General features: G+C 35.9%; 2 protein-coding genes across 6 annotated transcripts; one reads left to right on the top strand and one right to left on the bottom strand.

Annotated features, from left to right (window-relative positions):
• The first annotated feature begins 2,175 nt into the window (after nt 1-2,175).
• LOC137733771 (probable gamma-secretase subunit PEN-2) lies at nt 2,176-4,697 on the top strand. The gene is made up of 2 exons (XM_068472956.1): nt 2,176-2,616; nt 4,334-4,697. The coding sequence occupies exons 1-2, from the start codon at nt 2,358-2,360 to the stop codon at nt 4,492-4,494; spliced, it is 420 nt and encodes a 139-aa protein (XP_068329057.1). The 5' UTR covers nt 2,176-2,357; the 3' UTR covers nt 4,495-4,697.
• Nucleotides 4,698-4,917: 220 nt separating this feature from the next.
• On the bottom strand, nt 4,918-24,117 carry LOC137733770 (ATP-dependent DNA helicase Q-like 4A). 5 transcript variants are annotated; one of them, XM_068472951.1, is made up of 26 exons: nt 14,560-14,751; nt 14,356-14,471; nt 14,097-14,267; nt 13,163-13,220; nt 12,574-13,005; nt 12,095-12,259; nt 11,877-12,007; nt 11,254-11,632; nt 11,034-11,165; nt 10,626-10,712; nt 10,404-10,531; nt 9,825-9,945; nt 9,576-9,727; nt 9,340-9,475; nt 8,968-9,091; nt 8,824-8,894; nt 8,633-8,701; nt 8,183-8,311; nt 7,923-8,081; nt 7,698-7,778; nt 7,454-7,615; nt 7,292-7,347; nt 6,544-6,673; nt 6,097-6,191; nt 5,812-5,889; nt 4,918-5,738 (listed from the first exon to the last, which is right to left on the bottom strand). In XM_068472951.1, the coding sequence occupies exons 2-26, from the start codon at nt 14,382-14,384 to the stop codon at nt 5,336-5,338; spliced, it is 3,678 nt and encodes a 1,225-aa protein (XP_068329052.1). In that variant the 5' UTR covers nt 14,385-14,471; nt 14,560-14,751; the 3' UTR covers nt 4,918-5,335. The 5 variants fall into 5 exon arrangements, 4 of the variants coding, with proteins under 4 accessions (XP_068329052.1, XP_068329055.1, XP_068329054.1 ...); XM_068472954.1 differs by having other exon boundaries at nt 14,362-14,471; XR_011068529.1 differs by having other exon boundaries at nt 5,720-5,738; nt 6,092-6,191.
• Between the last annotated feature and the right edge of the window lie 834 nt (nt 24,118-24,951).

The raw sequence follows: 24,951 nt of genomic DNA, 5'->3' as shown, positions 1-24,951 counted from the left end.
ACACACTAATGAGACTCGATAAGATCAAAATCCCTACTACCTATAACCCTAACGTCCTTCTGGAATCATCTATTATCCCTATAAATACAGAAGACGCTGCTGTCTGTGTCATGTGTGTGGAAAAACAAACAAACACGAGATAAATAGCTGTTACGGCGTGTTTGGTGGAGAGTTGTCTGAAATGGCTGCCGAAGCCCAAAGGGGAGATGGCGACTTCGACGATGATGATCCTGACTATGACGAGAGCCTGGTGATGGCTGTCCTGTCAACAATCGATCGAATCCATGATTTACCAGAGTTATTAGCCAGAGGTAATTTTCCTAAATTTAGGGTTTGATTCATTTCCGTTGGTTTAGTGTTCTGGTCTCTGAATCTGAATCATCGGATCATGGTTAGAATTTTTACAAATATATAACTGAATAGTGGTATTTGTTCTGGATCGAATCGGTGCATATGTATTTTTTGAGATTCCATCTCCTTTGTGTTTTTATTAGATGTTTGATATTTTTTACAGATTGATATGAGAGGTCGAGAGAGGCTAATCAGTTGGTTGTGATTAGGGCTGTTGTTAATTTATGGATTTAGTTTTTTTTGTTTCTTTTGATCAACCAGGTTCATGCCGATTCTGAACCGGAGGGAGCATAAAACTTATGAATCGAAGCATTGTCTTATCGGTCGGATATGGCATCCTCGATTTAAGGCCGAGAAATGAAATGGAAGCCTTGTCTTTGTGCTTCCTTTCGAATAGCTGCGAGCTTCGATTCAGATCGAAAAGTCTCTCTCCCAAAATCTCGCTGGGATTTTGGGTGCATAGCTTCGGTAGCCTTCTCCAAGGATTTACGGGCAGATCAAGGGACGGATGTGACGTGAAGGTTCAAATGAACCTTCTCAATGTCAGTGTCTCCAGCCCTAATAGTGAGAAGATAGCCGGCATCAAATGAACCTTCTGGCTTCTTCTATCACACCAGTGACTACCGGTTCTGGCATTGCAGTCGGACTCTCTGCATGGACCAAATTCCCAACCTTGCGCGGACGTCCACGTTGCGCAAGTTTGAAGGAGGTACTTCTGAACAGAAGTAGGGATGCTAATGGATTTCGCGCAATGCAGCGCCCGGCAATGGTTGGAAAATCTAGAGATTTTTATTACTCCATACATTTTGTAAAGAGTGACTTGTTTATTTTATGCCCAATTGTAAAACCCTTCCATTTGTTTATGTAATCATGTATGTATAAAAATTAGAAAATTAGTAAAAAGCCCTTCAGAAAACTTATTTTTGAATTTTGTTATTCAAAAATTCTTTAGACAACTTTTTTTATCGTTAAGGATATATAATTTATTGTTATAAGGACACTATCTTTATTATTAAGATTATTTATTTTTGGTAATATTAGGAAACTAAATTTATAGATAAAATTTGAAAATTAAATAATGTATCATCAATAAGAATGGACATGTTAATTAACGGTTAAATAATAATTAAATCATCAACTTTCATATCATTTATTTTATAAAATTTTATCTACAAATTTAGTTTCATCAACATTACCCTTTATTTTTACTTCAAACCCCCCAAAAAGTCTCTATTTTCGATTTTTTTGTCCCTATCATACATAAACGTTCTTAACAATATGAAAAGTTGTCAACGTGTTTGTGTTTACCATCTTCAAATGATTGTGATATTTACTAACCTATTTATCTTTATTAGATGATTTTAATACAATAATAGATATAAATATCAAAATTCAAATTCATTGAACAGTAAAAAATAAGATGATGAACAAAAATACATCACTGAAAAATGAGCAACTTGTGTGCCACATATTTACTATTTTAATTACGTCATGTGCCAATAGCAAAAGAATATGTAAGAAGAAGAAAGAAGAGGAAGAAGAAAAAAAAAAAAAAAAACCTAACATATACGGATATACCCTTGCATTGTTAGCATGAAGGATCGCGTGACTGTCAACCGTGTCATCTAGGTCCTAAAAAGGAGCAATTTTTTCTTATACTCATAACATAATTAGTACACCACATATTATTATATAAATGTTGAAAATTTTATTTTTTATATTATTAATTTTTTAATACAAAAATCTTATTACTTATATATAAATACGTAGTATATTATTCCGTATTCCAGACATATTAAAAAAAAAAAAAAAAACTCATTTTTTCAATTCTTCCCTGAAATGTAAGAACGGGGAAAGCAACAGCAAGGCTGCCTGCAGGACCGGTTCATTTCATATCTTGGTTACCTTTCTTCCCCAACACCAGCCAATACCAGAAGGATCAACAATCAGCAACGCGACATCGTTTTCAAACTTCAAAGTGTTGGGCGTAGAAGGCATTGTCGTAGATGGAAGCTTCACGGAGTAACTCGGAAATCCCAAACCTAAACCCTAGCCCGAGAAGAAACCCGATTCCGATTTCGTCTCCGTCGCCGGCGTGGCCCACCATAGACGGCCCCCTGGGGCTGTCAGAGGAAGAGTCAGTGAGCTACGCGCGTAGATTCTACAAGTTTGGCTTCGCCCTGCTCCCTTGGCTTTGGGCCCTCAACTGCTTCTACTTTTGGCCAGTCCTCCGCCACTCCCGCTCCTTCCCTCGCATTTACCACTGTATGCCCCTCTCTCTCTCCCAATTGATTTTTCTACATTATTGTATTCTGGTTGTTCATTGAAGAAAATTAAGCAAACCCAGTTATTATTTTGGAGATCATTTCTGGAATTCTAGGTTTCTATTCGGTATGGAGAGTTTGGAAGCACATTGTAATTTTTGATAAAAATGCAAGTGCTTCGTGAAAATGCACTTCTAATTTTTTTTTTTATGCCAAACATGGTCATAAGCGCTTTCGGTGATTTGAAAGCGCTTCTACTTTCAAACAGCACTTCCAAATAAGTCCTTAGTTTTTCATGTCGCTACTTTGGACTTGTGAAGGAATTAGGTGCTGTTCAAGCTTCTTCCATTTGGTTTTCATTTTTGGATACCCTGAAATTCCCCAAACTGACTTGGTGAAAAACCCTACAATTTTAGGAGGAAGGAAACTTCTGCAAATAACTAACCTTAATCGAACACTATACCTTGTGGCGCGGTCGTTCGACTGAATCCTTCTTGTTTGTCCAAAGCTTCTCCCATTTATAAGCGAACATAATGAAATCGAAACTTTGTAAAACATCTCCTAGCAGAAAATTGTGAATCTTATGCATTCTCTATGTCCAAAGGAGTTTTTACTGGCCTGTGTATTTCAAAAGAGGGGAAGTTGGTGAATGCCGGCTGCATTGGAAAGAAACTGCAGAATGTTGAATGTGAGGAACCGATTCAGATTGATTGTTTCTGGCTTCTCTTTTACTATCTGGTTCTATGATTTATGTTAGGAGGTGAAGTATTAATTATGGAGCTGAGAAATTTTTGACATAGTTTGCGCACTTTTAATTTTCTCGAGGTCGTTTTGCACGCTATTATTGAATTATGTTTTTTTGTTGTAAAGTGGTTATTTTAACCACTTGTTTAACGTTTTCATCTAAAGTACCATACGATCAGTTCTAGTTTGAAATTTCTAACTAGAAGAGCATTTTGGTGAATAATTATCTGGTGTGTTTCATTCAAGAGACAGTTGCTAGGAAGAGCATTTAGGTGAATAATTATCAACGGGGAAGGTTGTGTTCAGGGGTTATTATCCCAAGATAATTATTTGATTGAACTAGACAGAACAATGAGCTTTCAATTCAATCCAGTCACCGTAAATAGCCTTATCCGCAGCGAATATGCAAGCGGACAATGGAGTCGTAAGCTGTTAAGTTATTCAGCATCACTTTTGCACATTACACCATTGAGGAGAGAGAGACACCAATAAGGTTTCCTTCTCTACAATGTTTCAACTGTATTCACCTTCAAATGAGTAATTATCCAAGTTAGAACCCGTACCTTTGGTGGTGCTTTGGCCTTCCAAATTGTGTAGGAGCCTAGGAGGGACCAGAAAGTGATACAGAAGAGTTGTCCATTAGTCGATGTTAATAGGACTTAAAAGAAAATACTCTTGATAATTTCACCTCCCCGATTCTCCTATCCTACCTATATAGTACTGACATGATGTTTTCAAATAGATGTGTTTGGTTATTGCTACCGCATCATTTTTTATTTTTTTTAAACAAGTGTTTTCACCGTTTTCTTAGATAAAATATAAGTGTTGCATCACCAAATGGATGTCCTGGGTTGTTTGCGGGGTAAAATATGAGCTTTCTAATACATCGTGTCGTGAAGTATATGTAATTGTGCGGCTTTATGGAACTTATATATTAACTATACAGCTTCTGTTTATTGGCTGTTGTATTGCAGATGTTTTAAGATCAGCAGTTGGTTTCACGGTATTTTCCGCTCTTCTCTTATCATGGGCCCTTACATTTGCTATTGGAGGGGAGCACCTTTTCGGCCATGTCTGGGATCAACTAGTTATGTACAATCTCGCTGACAGACTTGGCTTGACAGGTTGGAGCTAAGTCTATGCCTTCTCCTTCAAACATCATGAAACACTTCTTTTGTGTCTACGATTTTCTTCTTCGTTAAATCATATATTTGCATTAGTTTAACAGAAGACGGCAGGGTGTTCGTGTCAATTATGAAGGCATTACCTTTTTTGGTAATGTTTGATTGATAAAACTATCAGTGATGTTATATATTCGATTCACGTGGTTAAACGTTAGGATATCTTTGTAACAAGTAAAGAGTTCTCGATGCCTTTGCCTTTTGCACTAAAAAATGTGATCACGATCTCCGAACTCGATCCTTTTTTTCCACTTGTGGCTACCCAAAAGTTGAGTAAACGTTTCAAATCAAACGTCAAGTAAATCAATGTCCAAGAAGCTAAATATGGTAGAGAGCTTGCATGTCATTCTACTAAAGTCGTGAACAGAAGATCCAAATGAAACGAAGAGAGCTTGAAGGTATGTATTAGATGGTCTCTTTAATCAGATAAGCTGATATCATTTTAGGCTGTTTATACAACGCTTGTTCTCAGAAGCTCCCACCTCCGACCTCCGCTGTCATTTCGGAGAACCAATGGCGGGAACCCTTCTGCGGCGTCCACCTTCCACTACTCTCATAATTTGTACATTATACTAGTTCATATGGTTGAACAAACATTGTAACTTTCCGATAACAAACATAAATACAACAAAATTTACAATTTACAGAACTATTGCATATAAGACATGATCTGTTAGAGGGAAAACAACCTTGTCCCAACAGCCGGAAATGCATGGTCGTCGGAGGAGTCTCATTGCCCTCAATTTTCCCAATTCAATCCAAAAGAAAACATCGCTGTGTATGACCATATTGACCCTAATAAAATTTTACCGATGTCGGCCCATTTCCCGGTGTTGACCACCGTGGCAGCACTCTTCCGCCACCGTTCTGATTGGTTTTCATATCCGGAGCATTAGCTTCAAAGTCATAACCAGATAAGTCTAATTCATCATCTATGAATACGCTGTAATCTGGCTCCACATAACTATAGGCCTCAATAGTTTTGCTCTGCTTCTTTAGTGCCATTTTCTTCAATCTATCTGTGCTTTTGAAGTCGTCATCTTCAACATTTTCCTTCCGATCTCTGTTACCATCTCTTTTCCTCTTTATATCATTGCTGTCATTGCTACCGCTGCTGTTTTTTTCTGTTTTGAAGTATTCCTTTATGGCAGCTTCAATTGTTTCAAGTATTCGATCTCCATATCTAGCTGCCTTAATTCTGCATTAAGCCAAAGAAGTTCAGTGTACTGTTTTTTGGGTAGCAGCAGATAACCATATAACTTGAAACTTACTGGGTCATGCCATTTATCTCAAGGAGTTCATCCTTCGTTCTAGGCATTCTGATGCTTATGTTTTTAATCGTCGTATTCCTGACTTGAGAAAAATGGCAACTAATAAGGAAATATCTTTAAGGTCAAAGGGACGAATAGAGGCACGTAGTGACACCCTGGGATAAAAATTCCAACTCCGAACTAGTAGCAAATTTCCGAAATTACTTTTCATTCTCTCCTCTGAATACAAACTAGTATTGAACAGATTTATTCTATTGGGATGAGGAAAAAGAGTAAGAACCTTACTGAAATATGTGGTGTGCCATGACCCCATCACCAGCTTCTCTAATGAGATTAGTTCGAAGCATTTTCAAAGCAGAAAATATTTTTGTATACAGAACCTGTAATGGAATTTCATATAAATATATGAATTGACGAAGGTCGACTTGCGGCCATGGTAGTCAGATATTTCAACAAGCAGAATAGGGTATGATGAAAAGAATAAATATGCTTTGTTTTTGTTAGGAAATATGCATTTTTATGTGTCTTGCCAACATATAAAAATAAAATATGCATCTGCGTATGCCTGTAATATGTGTGCATCTGTTCCTGTTTACGGCTTAGGTTTCAGGCTAAAGGTCAAGGTTTGGAGTTCGGCCTAGCCAGAAGAGAAACTGAACGAAAAAGAGAAATATATAAGACCAGACAACCTCTTCAGATCCTATATAATGCATCCAAAATTTATGAACATACCAAATCTCCTTTTGATTGAGGTTGTTCGGTGCCAGTATGTGGAGGGCTCTGCATCCCAGATGTCAGTAAGCCTTTAGCTGAAATCGCTTCGGAGTTTATCTGTTTGGAAGCTTTAAAGGTGGAAGGGAATCTACAACATATTTAAGACGTCAGTCACAACATTATTGAGTGCAGTTTTATAGGGCAGAAAAGTAACAAAAATTTACAGACTTCGAATGACATTCATAAGACAAAAACTGTTTAAGTGAAAAGAAGAATATCATAGCACATTATAAGAACAAATTTGATAAAAAGAATACGATGGTTGGAGTACAAACATGATCATCTCACTTTGAAAGAATTTATCCATAGCAATGAATCGATGATGAATATAAACCGTGTAAGATATCATGCAAGTTTGTGAAAGCTTTCTAATAGCAAAACTTGAGAAGCATCAAAGCTTAGAAAACAAGACAGCATAGAATGTGTTCCAAACAGATTCTAAATTTTTGAGACGCAGTTTAGGGGAGACCAATCAAACTGAATGGGAGTGGGGGGTCCTTTGAACATGGTGGATCTATCACAAGTCCGTCCCCAACTGACAGTAATAGTATTGGACACACTGTACATGCATGGTCAATGGATATAAAAACAAGTTCTTAAGCATCTAATACAAAGATCTTTGACATATTAGTACAATACTCGTATGGAGATTGCAAAAATAGTGGTGACAATAAAAACAAATTATGGTATGACTAAAAATCCAAACCTTATCAGAATTGTCTTCCTGCCAGAGAAAAGTTCGAGCACTTTCAGTTCATTAGCCTGAAAAAATGAAACATGTAATTACTATACAAAAACTAGCAAGCAGCGATGACAGTAAGTGGTATTTTCTTGCCTAGTTTTGCTTGAACCGAAGGATTACAAGTACCTTAAGTATTGACGATATAGATCCATAAACATCACTTTTCTTGACTTCCTCAACAAGAAGGTCCTCAGTAACAAGATGACGTAATACACGAGAAGCTTCACCCTTGGCTAGATGTTTTCCAGCTCCATGCAGGCTCACAGTCTGATGCCTGTGTTTCTTGACCTAACAATACAAATATAACATTACAATCTATAAACGAAAATAAGATAGAAAGGACTGTACATTTCTTAAAGTTAAAGCATACAAATTGGTTTAAGGAGCCCCTGTAGACTTCTAGAATATGAGATGACGAAAACTGCTGCCCTGTTAACTTCACCAGTTCAACCTGAGCACATGTGGCAGAAGTCAACACACAGACAATGCAAGGATTTGCAAACTGTTGCAAGGATTTGCAAACTGTTGCAAGGAATTGAAATTCATCAAAAGAAACATTTGCCAACATCTCCCAACAATTATTATCGTTACAAACCAGTTGCTTTGCAATCTCAGTGACATCTTTCTCACTGAAAGTTCTAATCTTCAAACAATTATCACACGTCTTTTTGCAGGTTGCAGAATCAAAGTTTTCTCCAAAATGAATAAGCTGTAGAAGTCGTCGGCAATCAACATCATTTTCACAATAACTGACCTGCAAATTTTTAGATCATTTTATTTAGTACATATGTCTTATGAAATAAGAGGTATGCAATATTAAATCTCAAAAACTACACATGAAGTCAAATCAAGTACCATGTGCAAAAGATTTTCGGTGTTTGTTTCCAGTACTCTCCCAGAATTAGCAGTATTGATACGATTGTATCCAGATGCCAGTGGGCTTTGCCCTACAACTCCTTGACTAATCATATGCTTCACTCGAATCTGCAAAAGAACTATAGAGATAAATGCAAGCAGAGAAAAATTAAAAATAATGAACATACTAATCCCTTACATTTTTTACGATGATCAAATTAAACAACCCAAATGTAAACACTTTTATTTCCTCTTTCTATTTGCATTTATTTATTGAAATATTGAGTTAGGCACCCAAACAGGTGTTGAACTGGCCACATCACCCTCCACCTCATAACACTGACGAGAGGACGTGCCACTTCTACAGGCCATTCACATTCCAATGCTTACTAATTGTCCCAACAGAACTGACAAGAATCAAGTAGACATAGCTTTACTACTCCAACTTACATAATCACTGTAACTGTAATACAACACACAAGATGAATGCTGACCATCTCTACCAGCTCGACCACACTCCTGAAACATAGTGATGCAGTAAGCTAAAAGGAATTATTAATCTAAGCTTCCCACGCATAAACCATCACTCAGAAATAAGTAGAAGAACTTTGCTAAATTCCATAATTTAAACACTCTGATACCTGATGGTAGCCTTCAATAGACTTTGGCAGAGAGTGATGGATTACAAAGCGGACATCTGGCTTGTTGATACCTGAATTCCAATTCCAATATTGGTAATGGTGCCCTTTGTTAAGCAAGGCAGAAATCAGCAAAAAATAAAGTACCCATTCCAAATGCCACTGTAGCACATATAACATTGATTTCATCTTTACTCCACTGCTTCTGGACAAAGGCACGCTGAGCAGGATCCATACTACCATGGTAAAATGCTGCTTTATGGCCACATTCCTGAACAACAGATACACTCACAAGAAAAAACTAAGCAAAAAGAAAGTTAAAAAAATTCCATCACATCAAAAGTCATAGATTACACAATTAACAAACAGTAGATACATTTTCAAGAAGCTTCAAGCAATAAATGATTATGCAACAATACAAGACTTTCCATCTATAAAATATAGAAAAAGAAGTTAATGTAAACATAAAAAGAGTATAAGACTCCATTGAACTACAAAGGGAATATGATAAAGTCAAACCTGTAATCTTTCAGCAACTTTTTCACAGTCCATTCTTGAGAGACAATAAATTATTCCACTTTCATCATAATGATTTTCTTTAACGAACTTGTCAATGTCATCAAGACACTTCTTAGTCTTGGGAACAACAGAATACCTGCGATGTACAGAATGAATTGTCATTTCAACTTCAAATGACAGTTTGGAAAAAGTGATGATTTGAACATAGTAAAACAGATTCTTTGTTTAATACTCGCCGTAAATTTGGGCGATTATAACTTTGCCGAAAAACAATGCAGTTAACAAGACCAAGAGCTCGCACAACATCTTCTTTTACACTAGCAGTTGCAGTAGCTGTTAAAGCTAAAACTGGAGTATTTGGGAACTTCAGTTTCAAGATACCAAGAGCCTGGGCATTTTAAAGAATAGCTTGACATTAAAATGGTGCAACAATCGACAAGAAAATTCCCATTGCCATGGATTTGAATACTTTTTAAGGCCACAACCTGATAATCTGGTCTGAAATCATGCCCCCACTGACTCACACAATGAGCTTCATCAACAACAATCCTAGCAAGCAATTGACGAGCATTTAAATTCTCCAACTGCCATAAAAGAGCATCACTTCTGCAGACAAGAAAGATTGGTTTCTTAAAAAGTGATGCAGGACTCGGTACTTACACTATAACAATCGTTCAATTTGCAATTGCAACAGAAATTATTACAAGGCTGGGTATTCATGTTAGTGATTCAGAAATGACCTGACAAGGTCAAGTAACAGAAGATAATTAAATAAAGTGTTTAGTGTTCTCAATGACTCCAACAATAAACAGCCAGAAATAAATGCCACTTAATATTCCCTAATTAGCATACAGCACAAATTACTTATTTCAGTTGTAAGATATATTTGTCATGTTCGACAACTGAAAGAGCCAATTCACATATAGTAGTTGTAAATAACACACTTGTTAGTTTCCAGTACCTTTCTATTGACACCATACCTACCAATAAAGTGCAGTTTTTGAAGTATCTGAGGGAATACAAATGAACAATGTCTGCAAGCATATTAGATAACAAATACTCACTTAGCAACTTTCTCTGGGGTGACATATAACAGCTTGTATTTACAATATTCATAATTTAGTTCTCTAAGTATTTCCTGTTGTTCAGTCCACTCCATATTGGCGCTTAGGTAAGCAGCGGGAATGTTTGCCTAGCACATGCCAGAACAGGACATAAGTATACATTGTAATAGATACCAGGAAGTGAAACAGTTAAATGAACTAAAGGATGGAGTGAAACATTACCTGCAATAAATGCATTATTTGATCTTGAATAAGTGACACAAGGGGAGAAATAACCAATGTTATTCCTTGACAAATTAGCGCAGGGAGCTACAAGATACATAAACCCAAGTAAACCCTTTAGTATAGACAGTCTAATGTCTACTTTACTGTAAAGAATGAGACTACTCTACAAGGAACAAATGATGGAGATGCAAAGTACTTGGCCTACACATTGATGGATGATACAAATGTTGAAGAGCTTGTGGTAAAGAAACTGAACCAGTAAACTAAGCATGACCATACAAATAAAGACTACAGACTTAAGATGACCAAACAATATATCTGCTCCTAAGTGAACAGTTTATATGGTACGCCTTAAACGGATATGACCATATCTCATAAGAGGTTCCAAAAATAAAAATCTTTTACCTGATATGTCAAGCTCTTACCCCCTCCAGTTGGCATTAAAACAAAAACATCATAGCCACTCATCGTAGCATTAATGACCTCTCTTTGGTTGAGACGGAAAGAGTGATTTCCAAACACTTTCTTGTTACCATCCTGAAAATGGTAGCAGTAGAACAACAATTACAAAATAACAATGAAAGATAATACAAATATGAAATATGAAAATGACCTAGACCAGCACCTCCAGCTTTTTGGTCCACGGAAAATTATCACTACTCCATTTTTTGTCCTTGGAACCTTCAATGTAGTTAACTTCAACAATCTTTGAAATGCATGGTTCCCTCTCAACAGGACAAGATGAGAAACCAAGCCTATCAACAGAAGAGAATGAAACTGATGATGAATTACATCTTTCATATCCTCCAGACTCATTATGTGGATGAACCTGTGAATCAAATCTCATGGGATCAGTCCTGAATGCAGCTGCTTGAGGTGTTTCACATTGGAAAGGCCTGGGAGTTGCTGTTGATGCAGAAAAATGTGACTTTCGTCTTTCTTCATCCAATGAGTTGTTACAAAGATATTTCTCAAGCTGCTGAATCTGCTTATTAAGCTGTAACCTAACAATGGGAATTCCCAGTTTTCTTTTATCTCTTTGTAAAATATAACAAATAATAATAAATGTAAAACAAACCAAAAATCCAAAAATAACATTCTGAAGCATGCATGACTTGTAGTAAACCAGAACTTTTTCCGCCTGTTCTTTTCTTTCACTTATTTATTTTTATCCACAATTCCCTCTAAAAAGATCTACCTTGACTCTAAAGGAAATCAAATCAAAATGAAAGGGGACGGTATGCAAACCTATCTTGGCGAAGCTTATTTATTTGTTCTGGGCTGAGGTCATTAACATCATCAAGCAGTTGATTTGATATGATAATTAGGGTATCCTTCATTTCCTGCAAATGACTTCCAGCTTCTGGGCAACGTCCTATCTGTATCAGATTCAGGAATTAGGCACATTAAGCTGCCCACATGATTAAATGGAGCCACAAAAAGCAGAATATGGATGATAAGCATACCTTAAACCCATGATTACAATTTGAACACAATTCTGGTGGCAAACTAGTCGCCTCTTGTCTATTATCTTTATCTATAAAGGGAGTAATGGGTGGAAGCTTGGAAATTGATGGTTGAGGTGTGCAACTTGATTGGTACTGTTCCACTATCTGGTCAACATCAATATTCTGAACCAAAGTAAATGAGTTCAGCGAAACCAACATTTGCTTGAACAAAGACACCACAACATAAGCCTTCGGTAAAATAGAAACATAACACCATGTTCAAATTTTACACACAAGCAGTCCAAATGATATATAACCACTAACATGGATTGACTAGAAGCAATTAAGTCACCATACAAAATAGCACTTAGTAGAACTGTAACAACCACATGCTAGTTAGTGAACTTCCATCTAGATCTTTATGGCAGTAGCCTTATTCAACACATATTTACAAAAACTTTTGCAGAGTCTAAAAGACTAAAATAGATATGAATTACCTCAAGTATGTCATCATCATCGTCGTCCAGGTCATTAACAAAAACTTCTGCAGAGTCTTTCCCTTGGCTGGTATGAACACTATTGTTGCTAAGTGATTCATCCAACACCCGAGCATCAGAACTGTTGACCATAGATGCTCTGACCTGACTTTGCCATCCAAGATTTTTTCCTGCATCTGCAACATTAAAATTACTTGATGGAAGCGGATTGCCAGAACAAGTTGCTGCTTCACTGTTCCTGGTATTAGTTCCATTAATGTATTGATGCGTTTGCATATGTGCGCGACTCTTATCAATGTTGTATGAGCTTGGCCAAGCAGTTCTTCCAACATCAGGACAATACTCGGCACTAACATCCTTAACTAGAAGAGTTTTTCCAGGTTTTGGGTAGTTCCTACAAGAAATCTGAAGATTGGAAAGGGCATGCCATGCCTGCCAAAATTTTCCCATTCAGAAGCAAAAGCCAAATCAGAAAAACAATTGCAGGAAAGGGCTGGTAGAACCCCAGTTTGTTAAAAATATTGAAAAAACCAAATAACCAAGTTAAAACGACAAATGAGATTGACTACCCTTCATCGAACACGTTTACCTTTTGAACTTGTGCACTCTGTAATCTTTCAGTATTCTGAATTGGACAAGCCATTGAGCTAAAAGCATAAAGAGAACCTTTATTAGAAAGAAAAAAATAATATTCAAATAGACTCAAGATACATACCAGGTTAAATGCTTTGAGGTAGTAGTATCGTTAGTTGTATAAAAATCCATGTCTACCATCAAGAACAAGGAGTATCCAACAGTCAGAAATGATTGATTCAAGGAAAACAAAAAATGGAATTCACAAAGGCATCCATTCTTAAAATGATATTATATATATATATATATATATCTATCACAAACAGTGGCGGCTTTGGGCATGTGCAATAGGTGCCCTTGCACAGGGCCCCCAATCTTAAGGGGTTCCTAAATGATGATATCATATGTATATATGTACCAACTTGGTTTCCGTAAAAAGAATTCATCTTAGGGAACTTTTTTAGGATTTGTATGTGAATAAGAGAATAATGGCCTCCATCTGTATTAGAGGAATCACTTTTATGTTTCTTAGTTTGGTTCTGATGGCTTAGCTCTAAATTGTGTTTTATTTTCATGATTACTGTTGATTTGAACTATAATTCACGAGTAATAATACTCTATTTAGATACCATATAATACAACAATAGACATATAAATTAGCTCCGCTATATCGGGATTTTTTTATGCAGGGATACATACCCCTAAAATCTCAGAACTGGCCCTGATCACTAAGATAGATGAAACTTAATATTAGCTGAAACAAACAATAAATTATGCAACAAACAAAAACACAAGAGCTATATTTCACCCAAGCAAAAGACCACAATCACCAAATACAAAAACTGATGTCAAGTTGTCACCAAATAACAAGTAATCCTCAAGATCAAATGAAATAACAGTACAAACAAAACAAACAAAAATGAAGGAAAACACGTATAACCGCGACATACCCGGAAACCATTGCCTCTTTGGCAAGAGGTTTTTGTGTTGGTAAGGAGAAAATAAAATTTGAACTCAGAAAACTATGCGGGCACGAGAAATTATCCAGCGCGTTGACATGTTCCAACAAAATAGCTTTAACAGGCGTCTGGGCACAGAAATCTTGACCCAGATTGGGACGACTGCAGATACCCAAATTCCGAGTAAATAACAATGGAAGCAACGGGAATATATTGCAAAGTAAAATGGCTATTTCTTTGTTCCTCTTACTCTTGCTTCATATGAGGTGCCCTATTCATTGCTCCAACACATTTGTGTATTCGGCATCAATGGAGCTTCTTCGCGCCAAAACCTGCTACGGATTGAATCAATCGGCGACGGGCTTTCTGCGAAAAGGACAAAGGCGTTGAAGATGAGGAAAATATGGCAAATTTGACAAGGCTGGAAGTGGGATGATAAGGGAAAAGTTTATACCTTGAAAATTGCAACACTCCGAAGACGCCCTGCTGAAATGAAACCCAAGAAACGCTTCACATTTGAATGCGGAGTGAGGCACCTGGAGACGTACGGTTCTCTTGGGTGGTCGATGCTACGGCAACTCAGAGATAGACAGAGAGAGAGAGAGTAAGCGCTTCAAGAGAAGGAGCGATGATTAATGACGGGACACATTTCCTTTGCTTCAATTAGACTTGTTTTTCGTTAAAACCAAATAATTTGTTTGAAGTTATACTTTCAACTCTATTTTCAGTTGAGAAATTTTATTTGGACTCGTATAATATATTTTTAATTAAATTTAAATTTTAAATGTGAACTGGTTTTTTTTTAATTATATAATTATTATTAAGTACAAATGTAATTAACAATAAAATTAATATTTATCAATAAACTTATTCTAAAAAAATAAAAGAAAACTAATAAAAAGGGTTTGAAAACTTTGAGTTTTAACGATAATTACAAAATAAAGAGTAAAGAGTAAAGTGAATAGTACCATATTTGACTTTTTAGTATAAAAATATGATTTTTCGTTAAAGTGAACAGTACCGTAAACTTTTCTTTAAAACTCTCAAAAATAAACCCTGCCTTCATAATATGTTTATCCTACTTTCATTTCTACTCATCCTTTCATGCAATTTGGTTTCCTCGAAGGTTTATGCATATACCGCTTGCCCCATCTCTGTCAAGCATTTTTAGCAAATATTATAATTCCACGTTTGTCTTGTCCTTTCATGCAGTTTTTGCAAATATTATTTTATTCCTCATGTTTTCTCTTTTTTACTAGACATATAAGGAGAAGTATACAGAGTAGCAACGTTTTCTCTTTTTTACTAGATATATATGGAGAGGTATATAGAGGAGTAGCAATGGCATTGAGTAGATGAGGGTGGAGGCTGAAGGATTTTCACCCTTTTAACCTAATATTCTTTCAAATTTGACAGGAAAAAAAAAAAAACCTAATATTCTTTCTGGATATATTTTTAATTAATTTGAACTTTGTTTTAACTTTTTTGTCATTGCTGCACATCTAATGTTCTCAACAAACACAACAGGCCATACAATCTAAAGGGGAAACTAAAAAAGAAATTATTATTAATATATGGAAGATTTATAAACAAGTAGAAACTTCACTAAATCATTCAACTTGTCCACAGAAGTCGAACTCCAAAAAGCTTTCATAATTCCCATAAAGAAACTTCACCAAATTATTCAATTTTAGATTTTATTTTCTAAATGGGTGTAATGATAAATTTGCATTTTGAATTGGATTTGTGAGGTTAGTTTAGGTAGTAAATTTGGGTTTAAAGAGATATTAAGTATTTAATTAAAATAATATGGATGTAGAGAGTAAGTTAAGTGTAGAAATAAATTATATGGATTCAAATAAAATTTCCCTTTTTAGTTTCATTTTAACTATTTATCGAATTTTCCCTTGAATTTTAATTATATTCTTTTATTTATGGCCCATTGCTGCTAAGAGAAATTATAGCAATATAACTTTAATTCAGTTGGAGCAATGGTTCCTCAACTAAAAATTCATGATCATTAGTCCTTTAACTAATTCATCAAAACATGTAACTATGGTCATTTTCGTCAACTTCATCAAAAAAAGTCATGTTGGAATGACCATCGCTACAATTGGGTTAAAGTTGAGAAATCATTGCTACAATTTTTCTCATTTGGTTTTCCATATTTGCCCCTTGATTTAGTCTCATTTTGACGAAAGTTCTGACGGAGTTTTTGAAAATTTCCATAGTTGCACATTTTGTTGAGTAAAGTGACCAATGATCAGAAATTTTTAGTTGAAGAATCATTGCTGCAATTAATTAAAGATGAGAGATCATTAATACAATTTCCTTTTGAGATGAAATCTCTCCACTTTTGCTCCACTATTCAGTTAGTTTATGGGCATTTAAAATCACAAAAATAAAATAAGATTAAAAAATTAAAATTAAAATTTAACAAGAATTAAGGTACCGTTTGATGCATAAACAGGACGAAATAGGTGTGCATGCCGAAATGAGTCAATTGTTCTTTTCCACATTTGATACGCTCAGAGCGGAATAGAATGAAAAAATTAAATGGCCAACTTATCCTTGCTTATTTATGATATATTTGTTACATTGACACTTAGTATTAATATTTGTTGGTAAGGAAGAAGTTTATTATGTTCTTCTGGGTAATACTGTATTTATGGGCAGTTATTTCACATTCATCGCAGCAGCCATATTCCCTTAAGCTTATGAGAAGGAAAAATTAAGAAACGATTCATTTTCTCAGCCAAAAGAAATTGGAGTCATCTCATGAAGAAGGTAGTAAACTCTAAAAATTATGATTCATAGATGCATGATCTTGCTGTTTATTTTTAATGATATGTTTGTTGTTTGAGGTTGATGCATATTACTTTGTTCGTTGTAATTATTCTTCTGAATGTGAATACGTATTTGTTTTCCTATGACACATGATACTAAATTAATTCATTTGTATTATTTTAATCTTGACGGGATGCAAAAGAAGAAATGGAATAGGATCCTCTCCTGAGCAAATGCTTGGCATCCTCATGACCCACGAACACGGACCGTTGGATTTTGATCCAACGGCTATAATTATTATAACTTTTAGAGAAACCCTATTTATAATCGTTGGATCAAAATCTAACGATCCGTGTTGATTGGTCATGAGAATACCGAGCATTTGCTCTGGAGATGATCCTATTCCAAATTAGTAATCAATTGAAAATGATGGTGGACAAGTACAACCAGAAGAAGGGATTGCTAGGGTGCGCACTTCGAGGACGATATTTTGATGAAAGACAATGTTCTGTTGCTCTGCTTGGAATCGAGTTGAAGTTCCCCTATTTTACAACAGGATGTGTTATGCACACATTTTTTTTACTTTTCATATATTTTTTTAATTTTAAACTGTCAAATTGAATAAATTGAAAAATATCATACAATAGAAATTAATAAGGACTATGCGAGAAGTAAAAAAATGGTGTATAGATATATAACCCATTGAGATCTCTAAAACGTGATCAAATTTTCTGTCTCTAAGATGAGTGTGGCTTATCTGGCTTTAATTATTGATTGACATTTGTTTATAAACTTAATTTTTCTTAACTTTGTTTTTATAAATTTAATGTGTGTCAAACAATAATTAAAGGCAAAGACCACACCCATTTTGGGCATATAAGATTTGATCTCCCCATAGACCATGTGATAAGACCTGGCAAGTGCGAGATTTTTCGATGCGACTATAACACGGATGATACATCATATGTAACTATACAAGTGGAAGGATACTTATATTAAAAGATTAACAACTTAAAAAAAATCAAATTTGTATTCACTTATATAATGACATGTGGTATACCACTCGTATTCCAAACACAAAGAAAAATTTCTCTTATTTTCATAATCCAATTGCAATCTATTAATTAACCAGGTCAATGTAATTGCTACTTGCATGCATGATTAACGTGTGGGATCCACTGAAACGCACCCATACCACACTATGTCACTCTCACACCAACCAAAGGAAGAGGAACCTCTCCGGAGCTAGTTCCACCGGAGCCTCTGGATCCTCCTCTTTCCTCTTATTTCTCTGCAGGTTTTCGACCCCCGAAGTTGGCGTCGTGCTGCCCTGGAGTGGACATCAGTTGGAGTCGGCGTCATGGGCTCCCTGGAGCTAGTTATCGGAAACCTTCAAGACCACATAGTTAGCGATGACTACTACGACGTTGCTGATAACTAGCTCCGGGGAGCCCACGGTGCCAATTCCGACCGACGCCCACTTCGAGGGAGCACGACGCCGACTCTGGGGGCCAAAAAAAGGATAAAGATTCTCTCCTGAGTAAACCCATCGGGCCGTTCAAATTTTATCTAATGGTTACAATTTTTAGAATGGCCCCTTGTTTGTAGCTGTTGGATAAAATTTGAACGACTCGATGGACTTGCTCAGGAAGATCCTCACCATTAGCTCAGGAGAGGATCCTGATCCACCAAATATTAGGAAATCATCATTGTCAGTTAAATTATAAGGATTAAGACTCTATGATATGTTTAAAAATAAAAATAAATAAATAAATAAATAAAAGAAAAATAAAGAAAGATAGATTATGATTAACGTGTGGGGTCCACTCAAATATTGACCAATCATCATTGTCAGTTAAATTATAAGGATTAAGACTCTATGATATGTTTAAAAAAAAAGAGAGACTGTGATTAACGTGTGGGGTTCACTCAAATATTGACCAATCGTCATTGTCAGTTAAATTATAAGGATTAAGACTCTATGATATGTTAAAAAAAAAAAAAAAAAAAAAAAAAAAAAGACTATGATAAACGTGTGGGGTCCACTCAAATATTGACCAAAAGTGTGTCAAGTCGTCTCTTGTTCTTCCTCACCTCCTCACCTCAACACTTTCTTTGAAGGACACAAAAAAAAAAAGGTGTTAGGGGTTTTCCTCCTCACCTCAACACTTTCTTTGAAGGACACAAAAAAAAAAAAAAAAAGGTGTTAGGGGTTAGAAAATGGCAAGAGCTTTGATCGGAGGGGCTTTTCTCTCCTCTTCCATCCAGTGACTGTGCTACAAGATTGTTCTGACGAGTTCATGGACTTGTTCCGGCGGAAAAAAAAACTTAGCATTCACTTAACTAAAACTGAAATTGTCATAACTTCTTAATTTAATTAAGATTTAAAATCAATAAAATTAGTCCATGAGCTGAGTTTATCCACCATCAACCATTTTAATTATTCTATGAAAAATCTTCGTTATATAAAGATAAAACGACAAAAATACTCTTAATTTTGTCAAATCATTATGGGTCACATTTTATTAAATTAACGTTTTTTTTTTTTGTCATTTTAGTTTTTATGTAACATAGATCTTTCACAGAATTATCAAAATAATTGATGGTAGACAAACTTAGGGACCACTCTATTAATTTCAAATCTCAGGGACCAAAGTAATGAATTATGTAAATCTTAAGGACCATTCTAGCTAAAATGCCAAAAAAATCTTTTTGTCAGAAGTATCTTTTAGATCTTCATGTTTAAAACTTTGGTGTTTCATAAGTCTCGGAACATTGCTATTTTTTGGCTTTCCATTTTTTTCATTCATCAGAATATCTATATTGCTCAAAATTTATGGAAACTGTATTCCTTCTTTTCCTTTTATATATTTTTTTGCTTCAAAAAAAAAAAAAAAAAAAAAAAAGAAGAAGAAACTGGAGTCATCATCTCACGAGGAAGGCAATAAACTTTGAAAAATATTATATGTAGATGCATTATCTTGTTGTTTGTTTTCAACGATATATTTGTTGTTTGATGTTAGAGCATAGTACTGATAACATCCTTTATTGTAATTATCGTTCTGAATATGTCTTTGTACGAAGCATGATACTAATTTAAATCACTTTTATTCATTTTAATCTCGACAGACTGCAAAAGAAGAAATTGGTAACCAATCAAAAAATGGGTGGACAACCAGAAGAAGGGATTACTGGGTGCCCTTGGAGGACAAAATTTTGATGAAAGGCGTTGTATTGTTGCCTACTGCCTACTGGGTGCCCTTGGAGGACATGATAACACAATCAACAAAAGATTCCAATCATAGTCTTAATTAATTGGGTGATCGAACCCAGGAGCCAAATCCCAACACGACTTCTAATATCAAATTATCAACAGACAACAGGAATTGCCGGGCGACCCACACTCTCACACCAGCCAAACCAACTACCAGGAAATTGTCAGTCAAATTGTCAGCCAAACCAACAAAATTTACCTTAACTAATTGTTTTTGAGTCACCGGTTTTTATTTCTTTTCTTTTGAAAGGGATCGGTTAATTAAAAAAAAAGATATATAAAATAAAACTTAAATTGAATTTTCTAGAAATTTTAGCAAGTGTTTTAACCTTAGTTAGAGAAAAAAATTATTGACCTAAGTTGAATAGAATAATTGTTTCAGTTAACTATGTTAGGATATGAAATGATTATTGAGTTTTGCTAAAATATGGAGGGGAGTGTTAGCAACTTTTTTATTTTAACCTTTCCATTTCTACTCATGCTACGTGCATTCCACTAGCACGTAAAACTAAAAATTTAATTACTTTTTGGTTGACAAACTAAAATTTTAAGGAAAATGCCATGGAGAATATGTTTTTAGACAATATTTTGTAGACCACATGATGTGACAATTGATAGCTATATATCTTAAGACTTGCATAGCATCGTATGTAGCACTACTATTTAATTCCTAAGGGTGGAATAACAAAACCAATTACTCATTTATTATGCCAGAGCAGACACAACTTTTGAAGAGCGCATCCATTCATTCATTTCGTGCCAAAAGAATAACATACCCTACATGACAAACTTTTTAGGCCTATCATTACTAAGTGCGGGTTTTATCATTACTAGGTGTTGCCTATCATCTCATTCATTCATTCACCAATATTGTCTCTACTTAACCATCTATAACTAGATGTAGATTTTATCACAACCTCAGAAATATTTAGTGATGAACATTCCACATAAGTTGTATATTATTTTGTTATTTCTCCGACACTTTGTACTTTATGATCAATTTCAAGTTAGTTTATCGGTTAGTCAGACCATCAATTACTTTAGTTAAATTCCCACTATAGTATGAAGGATTCAATCGGAACACAACCAAAACTTATATCGCAAAGTTCGTGTATTGTATCGATTGTCTAATTCGTCCCTCTTTTAAACGAGGCTAATTACACTGAATCAGTCTTCTGAGGTATATAACAAAACCAAATAGGAACACAAAATGCTTATGCACTTTGTAATCCTTCAGTATTCTGAATTGGACAAGCCATTGAGCTAAAAGCACAAAGAGAACCTTCGTTTGGAAAAGGAAAAAAAAATCCAAATAGACTCAATATATACCAGGTCAAATGCTTTGAGATAGTAGTATCATTAGTTTTATAAAATCCGTGTCTACCATCAAGATGAACAAAAAATGGAATTCACAAAGGCATCCATTGTGATATATGATATATAGGGTTAAGTACAAAAAACTACCTCAACTATTGGTGTCAGGACACTTTCATACCTCATCTTTTACAATTGACAATTGTCATACCTCATCTTACGAATTTGTGATAATGTCATACCTTCCGTTAGGTTGTCTGTCATCTATTCCGTTAAGTAGTGACGTGTCTTAAAAAAATTAATTAAATATTAAAAACTAAAATTATAAAATTATAAAATTATTTAACAATTTTTTTTTACATGGAGACCCACCCCTTATCCCCCTCACCTTTCTTCCCTCCTCCCATCTTCCCCCACCCCAAATCCAGATCCCACCCATTTCCGTCTTCCCCTAACCCACACCCCAAACTCATCACCCTCAACCTTCTTCCCCACCTGTCTCCCCCGAACTCATCACCCTTACCCTTCTTCCCTATTTTAATCCCCAATTTTTAATTTACTCAAACAAATCAAATCCCAATTGGAATTTCACAAATTGGGTGTGCTCTGTTGCTACCCCTTTGACACCTCTGCCTCGTGCATCCATCCTTTTCTTTCTCCCCTGTTCAAATCCCAATTGGAATTTCGCAAACTAGGTGTGCGTCGTGACGGCGTGCTCATGCGTCTATGGATTGCTGCATCGCAGTAGAGGAATTAGAGCAGGAAAGGCGCCGAACTTGTCGATCAAGGCGCGATTATCAACCCGATTCTTCACTAAAAGCCTGAGCTTGGCCATTGCAGATTGCTTCATGACAAGTGACGACGATTGGAGGCCGTCGACGCAGATCTTGATCGTCGGCTGAAGATCTTCTGGCGAAATGCTCTTGATGATCTCGGTCGAGAAGTTCTCCCTTTGCAAAAACCCTTGGCATGGCTTCGATTCTGGCGCAACCTCAGATAATTCAGAGGTCAGCGCGTTTTCCGACAACGGCAAGCTTGCAAGCCATTTTAATTCTCCCGATATGTTGTTGCTGCAGGCGGAGAAATCATTGAAGGCTTGGGATAGCTAGAGGTACTCCTCGTCAGAAAACGCAGATTTACTGGCGGAGCTGTGGGTGCGGAGGGCGAGCTCGCCTAGGCGCATGTCCACGACCGAATCGATCAGGTTCTTAGAGACGAAAGATTTTCGGCGTGGGTGTAGAGGACGAGGTTCGTGAAGTTTAGGGCTTGGAGCTTGTGGACAATGGCAGAGCCGATGAGGTTGCTGTTGCAGCGTGAAAGGGAGAAAGACAGAGAGAATACGGGAGGAAATGGGAGAGAGAGAGAGAGGGGAGGGATGGTGGTTCTAGGCACGGCGAGGGAGAGCAAAGTGGGGATGAGATCTGGGTTTGGGGTGGGGGAAGACGGGAGGAGGGAAGAAAGGTGAGGGGGATAAGGGTTGGGTCCCCATGTAAAAAAAATTGTTAAATGATTTTATAATTTTAGTTTTTAATATTTAATTATTTTTTTTAATCCACGTCACTACTTAACGGAATAGATGACAGATAACTTGACGGAAGGTATGACATTGTCACAAATTCGTAAGATGAGGTATGACAATGTCAATTTTAAAAGATGAGGTATGAAAGTGTCGTGACACCAATAGTTAAGGTAATTTTTTGTACTTTACCCTAATATATATCTATCACAAACAGTGATGGCTTTGGGCATGTGAAATAGGAGCCCTCGCACCGGGCCCCCAATCTTAAGGGGTTTCTAAATAATGATATCATATGTATATATGTACCAACTTGGTCTGTGTAAAAAGAATTCATCTTAGGGATGTATATGATTAAGAGAATAATGGCCTCCATCTGTATAAGAGGAATCACTTTTGTTTTTTAAGTTTGGTTTTGCTGGCTTAGCTCTACATTGTGTTTTATTTTGATGATTATTGTTGATTTGAACTATAACTCATGCGTAATAATACTCTACTTAGATACCTTATTAATAAACTATAGACATATAAATTAGCTTTGCTACAGCTGGATTCTTTTATGTAGGGACCCGTACCCCTAAAATCTCAGAACTAGTCCTGATCACTAAGGTAGATGAAACTTAAAATTAGTTGAAACAAACAATAATCGTGTAACTAACACAAACACAAGGACCTGTCGCATGATCATGTTCAAGACAGGAGGTAAGAGAGAAGTGAATAGATAAGATGAAATAACAGTACAAAAAACCAAATAAAAATGAAAGAAAACACGTATACCCGGAAACCATTGCCTCTTCGGCAATAGGCTTTTGTGTTGGTAAGGAGAAAATAAAATTTGAACTCAGAACACCATGCGGGCACGAGGAATTATCAAGTGTATTGACATGTTCCAACAAATTAGCTTGAACAGGCGTCTGGGCACAGAAATCTTGACCCATATTGGGACGACTGCATATACTCGAATTCTGGATAAATAACAATGGAAGCAACGGGAATATAATGCAAAGTAAAAAAGGCTGTTTCTTTGTTCCTCTTACTCTTGCCTCATATGAGGTGCCCTATTCATTGCTCCAACACATTTGTGTATTCGGCATCAATGGAGCTTTTTCGCGCCAAAATCTACTACGGATTGAATCAATCGGCGACGGGCTTTCTGCAAAAAGGACAAAGGCGTTGAAGATAAGGAAAATATGGCAAATTTGAGAATGCTGGAAGTCACATGATAGGGAAAAATTTTATACCTTGAAAATTGCAACACTCCAAAAACGCCCTGATGAAATGAAACCCTAGAAATGCTTCACATTTGAATGCGGAGTGAGGCACCTGGAGACGTACGGTCTTCTTGGGTGGTCGATGCTACGGCAACTCGTAGATAGACGGAGAGAGAGTAAGCGCTTCAAGAGAAGACACGGTGATTAGTGGCGGGATACATTTCTTTTGCTTCAATTAGACTTTTTTTTGTTAAAACCAAATAATTTGTTTTTGTCAAAATAAATCAGGTTGAAATTGCTACAATTGAGTTAAAGTTGATGGATCATGATTACAATTTTTCTCATTTGATTTTCTATATTTGATTGTTGATTTAGTCTCATTTTGCCGAAAGTTCTGACAGAGTTGTTGAAAATGTTCATAGTTGCACGTTTTGTTGAGTAAAGAAATCAATGGTTACGAATTTTTAGTTGAAGGATCATTGGTTCAATTGTGTTAAAATTGAGATAACATTACTACAATTTCCTTTTGAAGTGAAATCTCTCTACTTTTGCTCCACTATTCAGTTAGTTTATGGGCATTTAAAATCATAGAAAATAAATAAGATTAAAAAATAAAAATTCAAATTTAAAAAGAATTAAGATAGGGATTGATGCGTAGATGGAACATAATAGACTGGAGTAGAGGTTCGAAGATACGTTTAGTACATGCATGTTGAAATGAGTCAATTGTTCTGCTTCGAGTTT

The sequence above is a fragment of the Pyrus communis genome, chromosome 5 (assembly GCF_963583255.1).
Source record: "Pyrus communis chromosome 5, drPyrComm1.1, whole genome shotgun sequence".
NCBI classification, from domain to species: domain Eukaryota; kingdom Viridiplantae; phylum Streptophyta; class Magnoliopsida; order Rosales; family Rosaceae; genus Pyrus; species Pyrus communis.
Note: the sequence above shows the minus strand (reverse complement) of the source record. Positions and strands in the feature narration are given on the sequence as shown.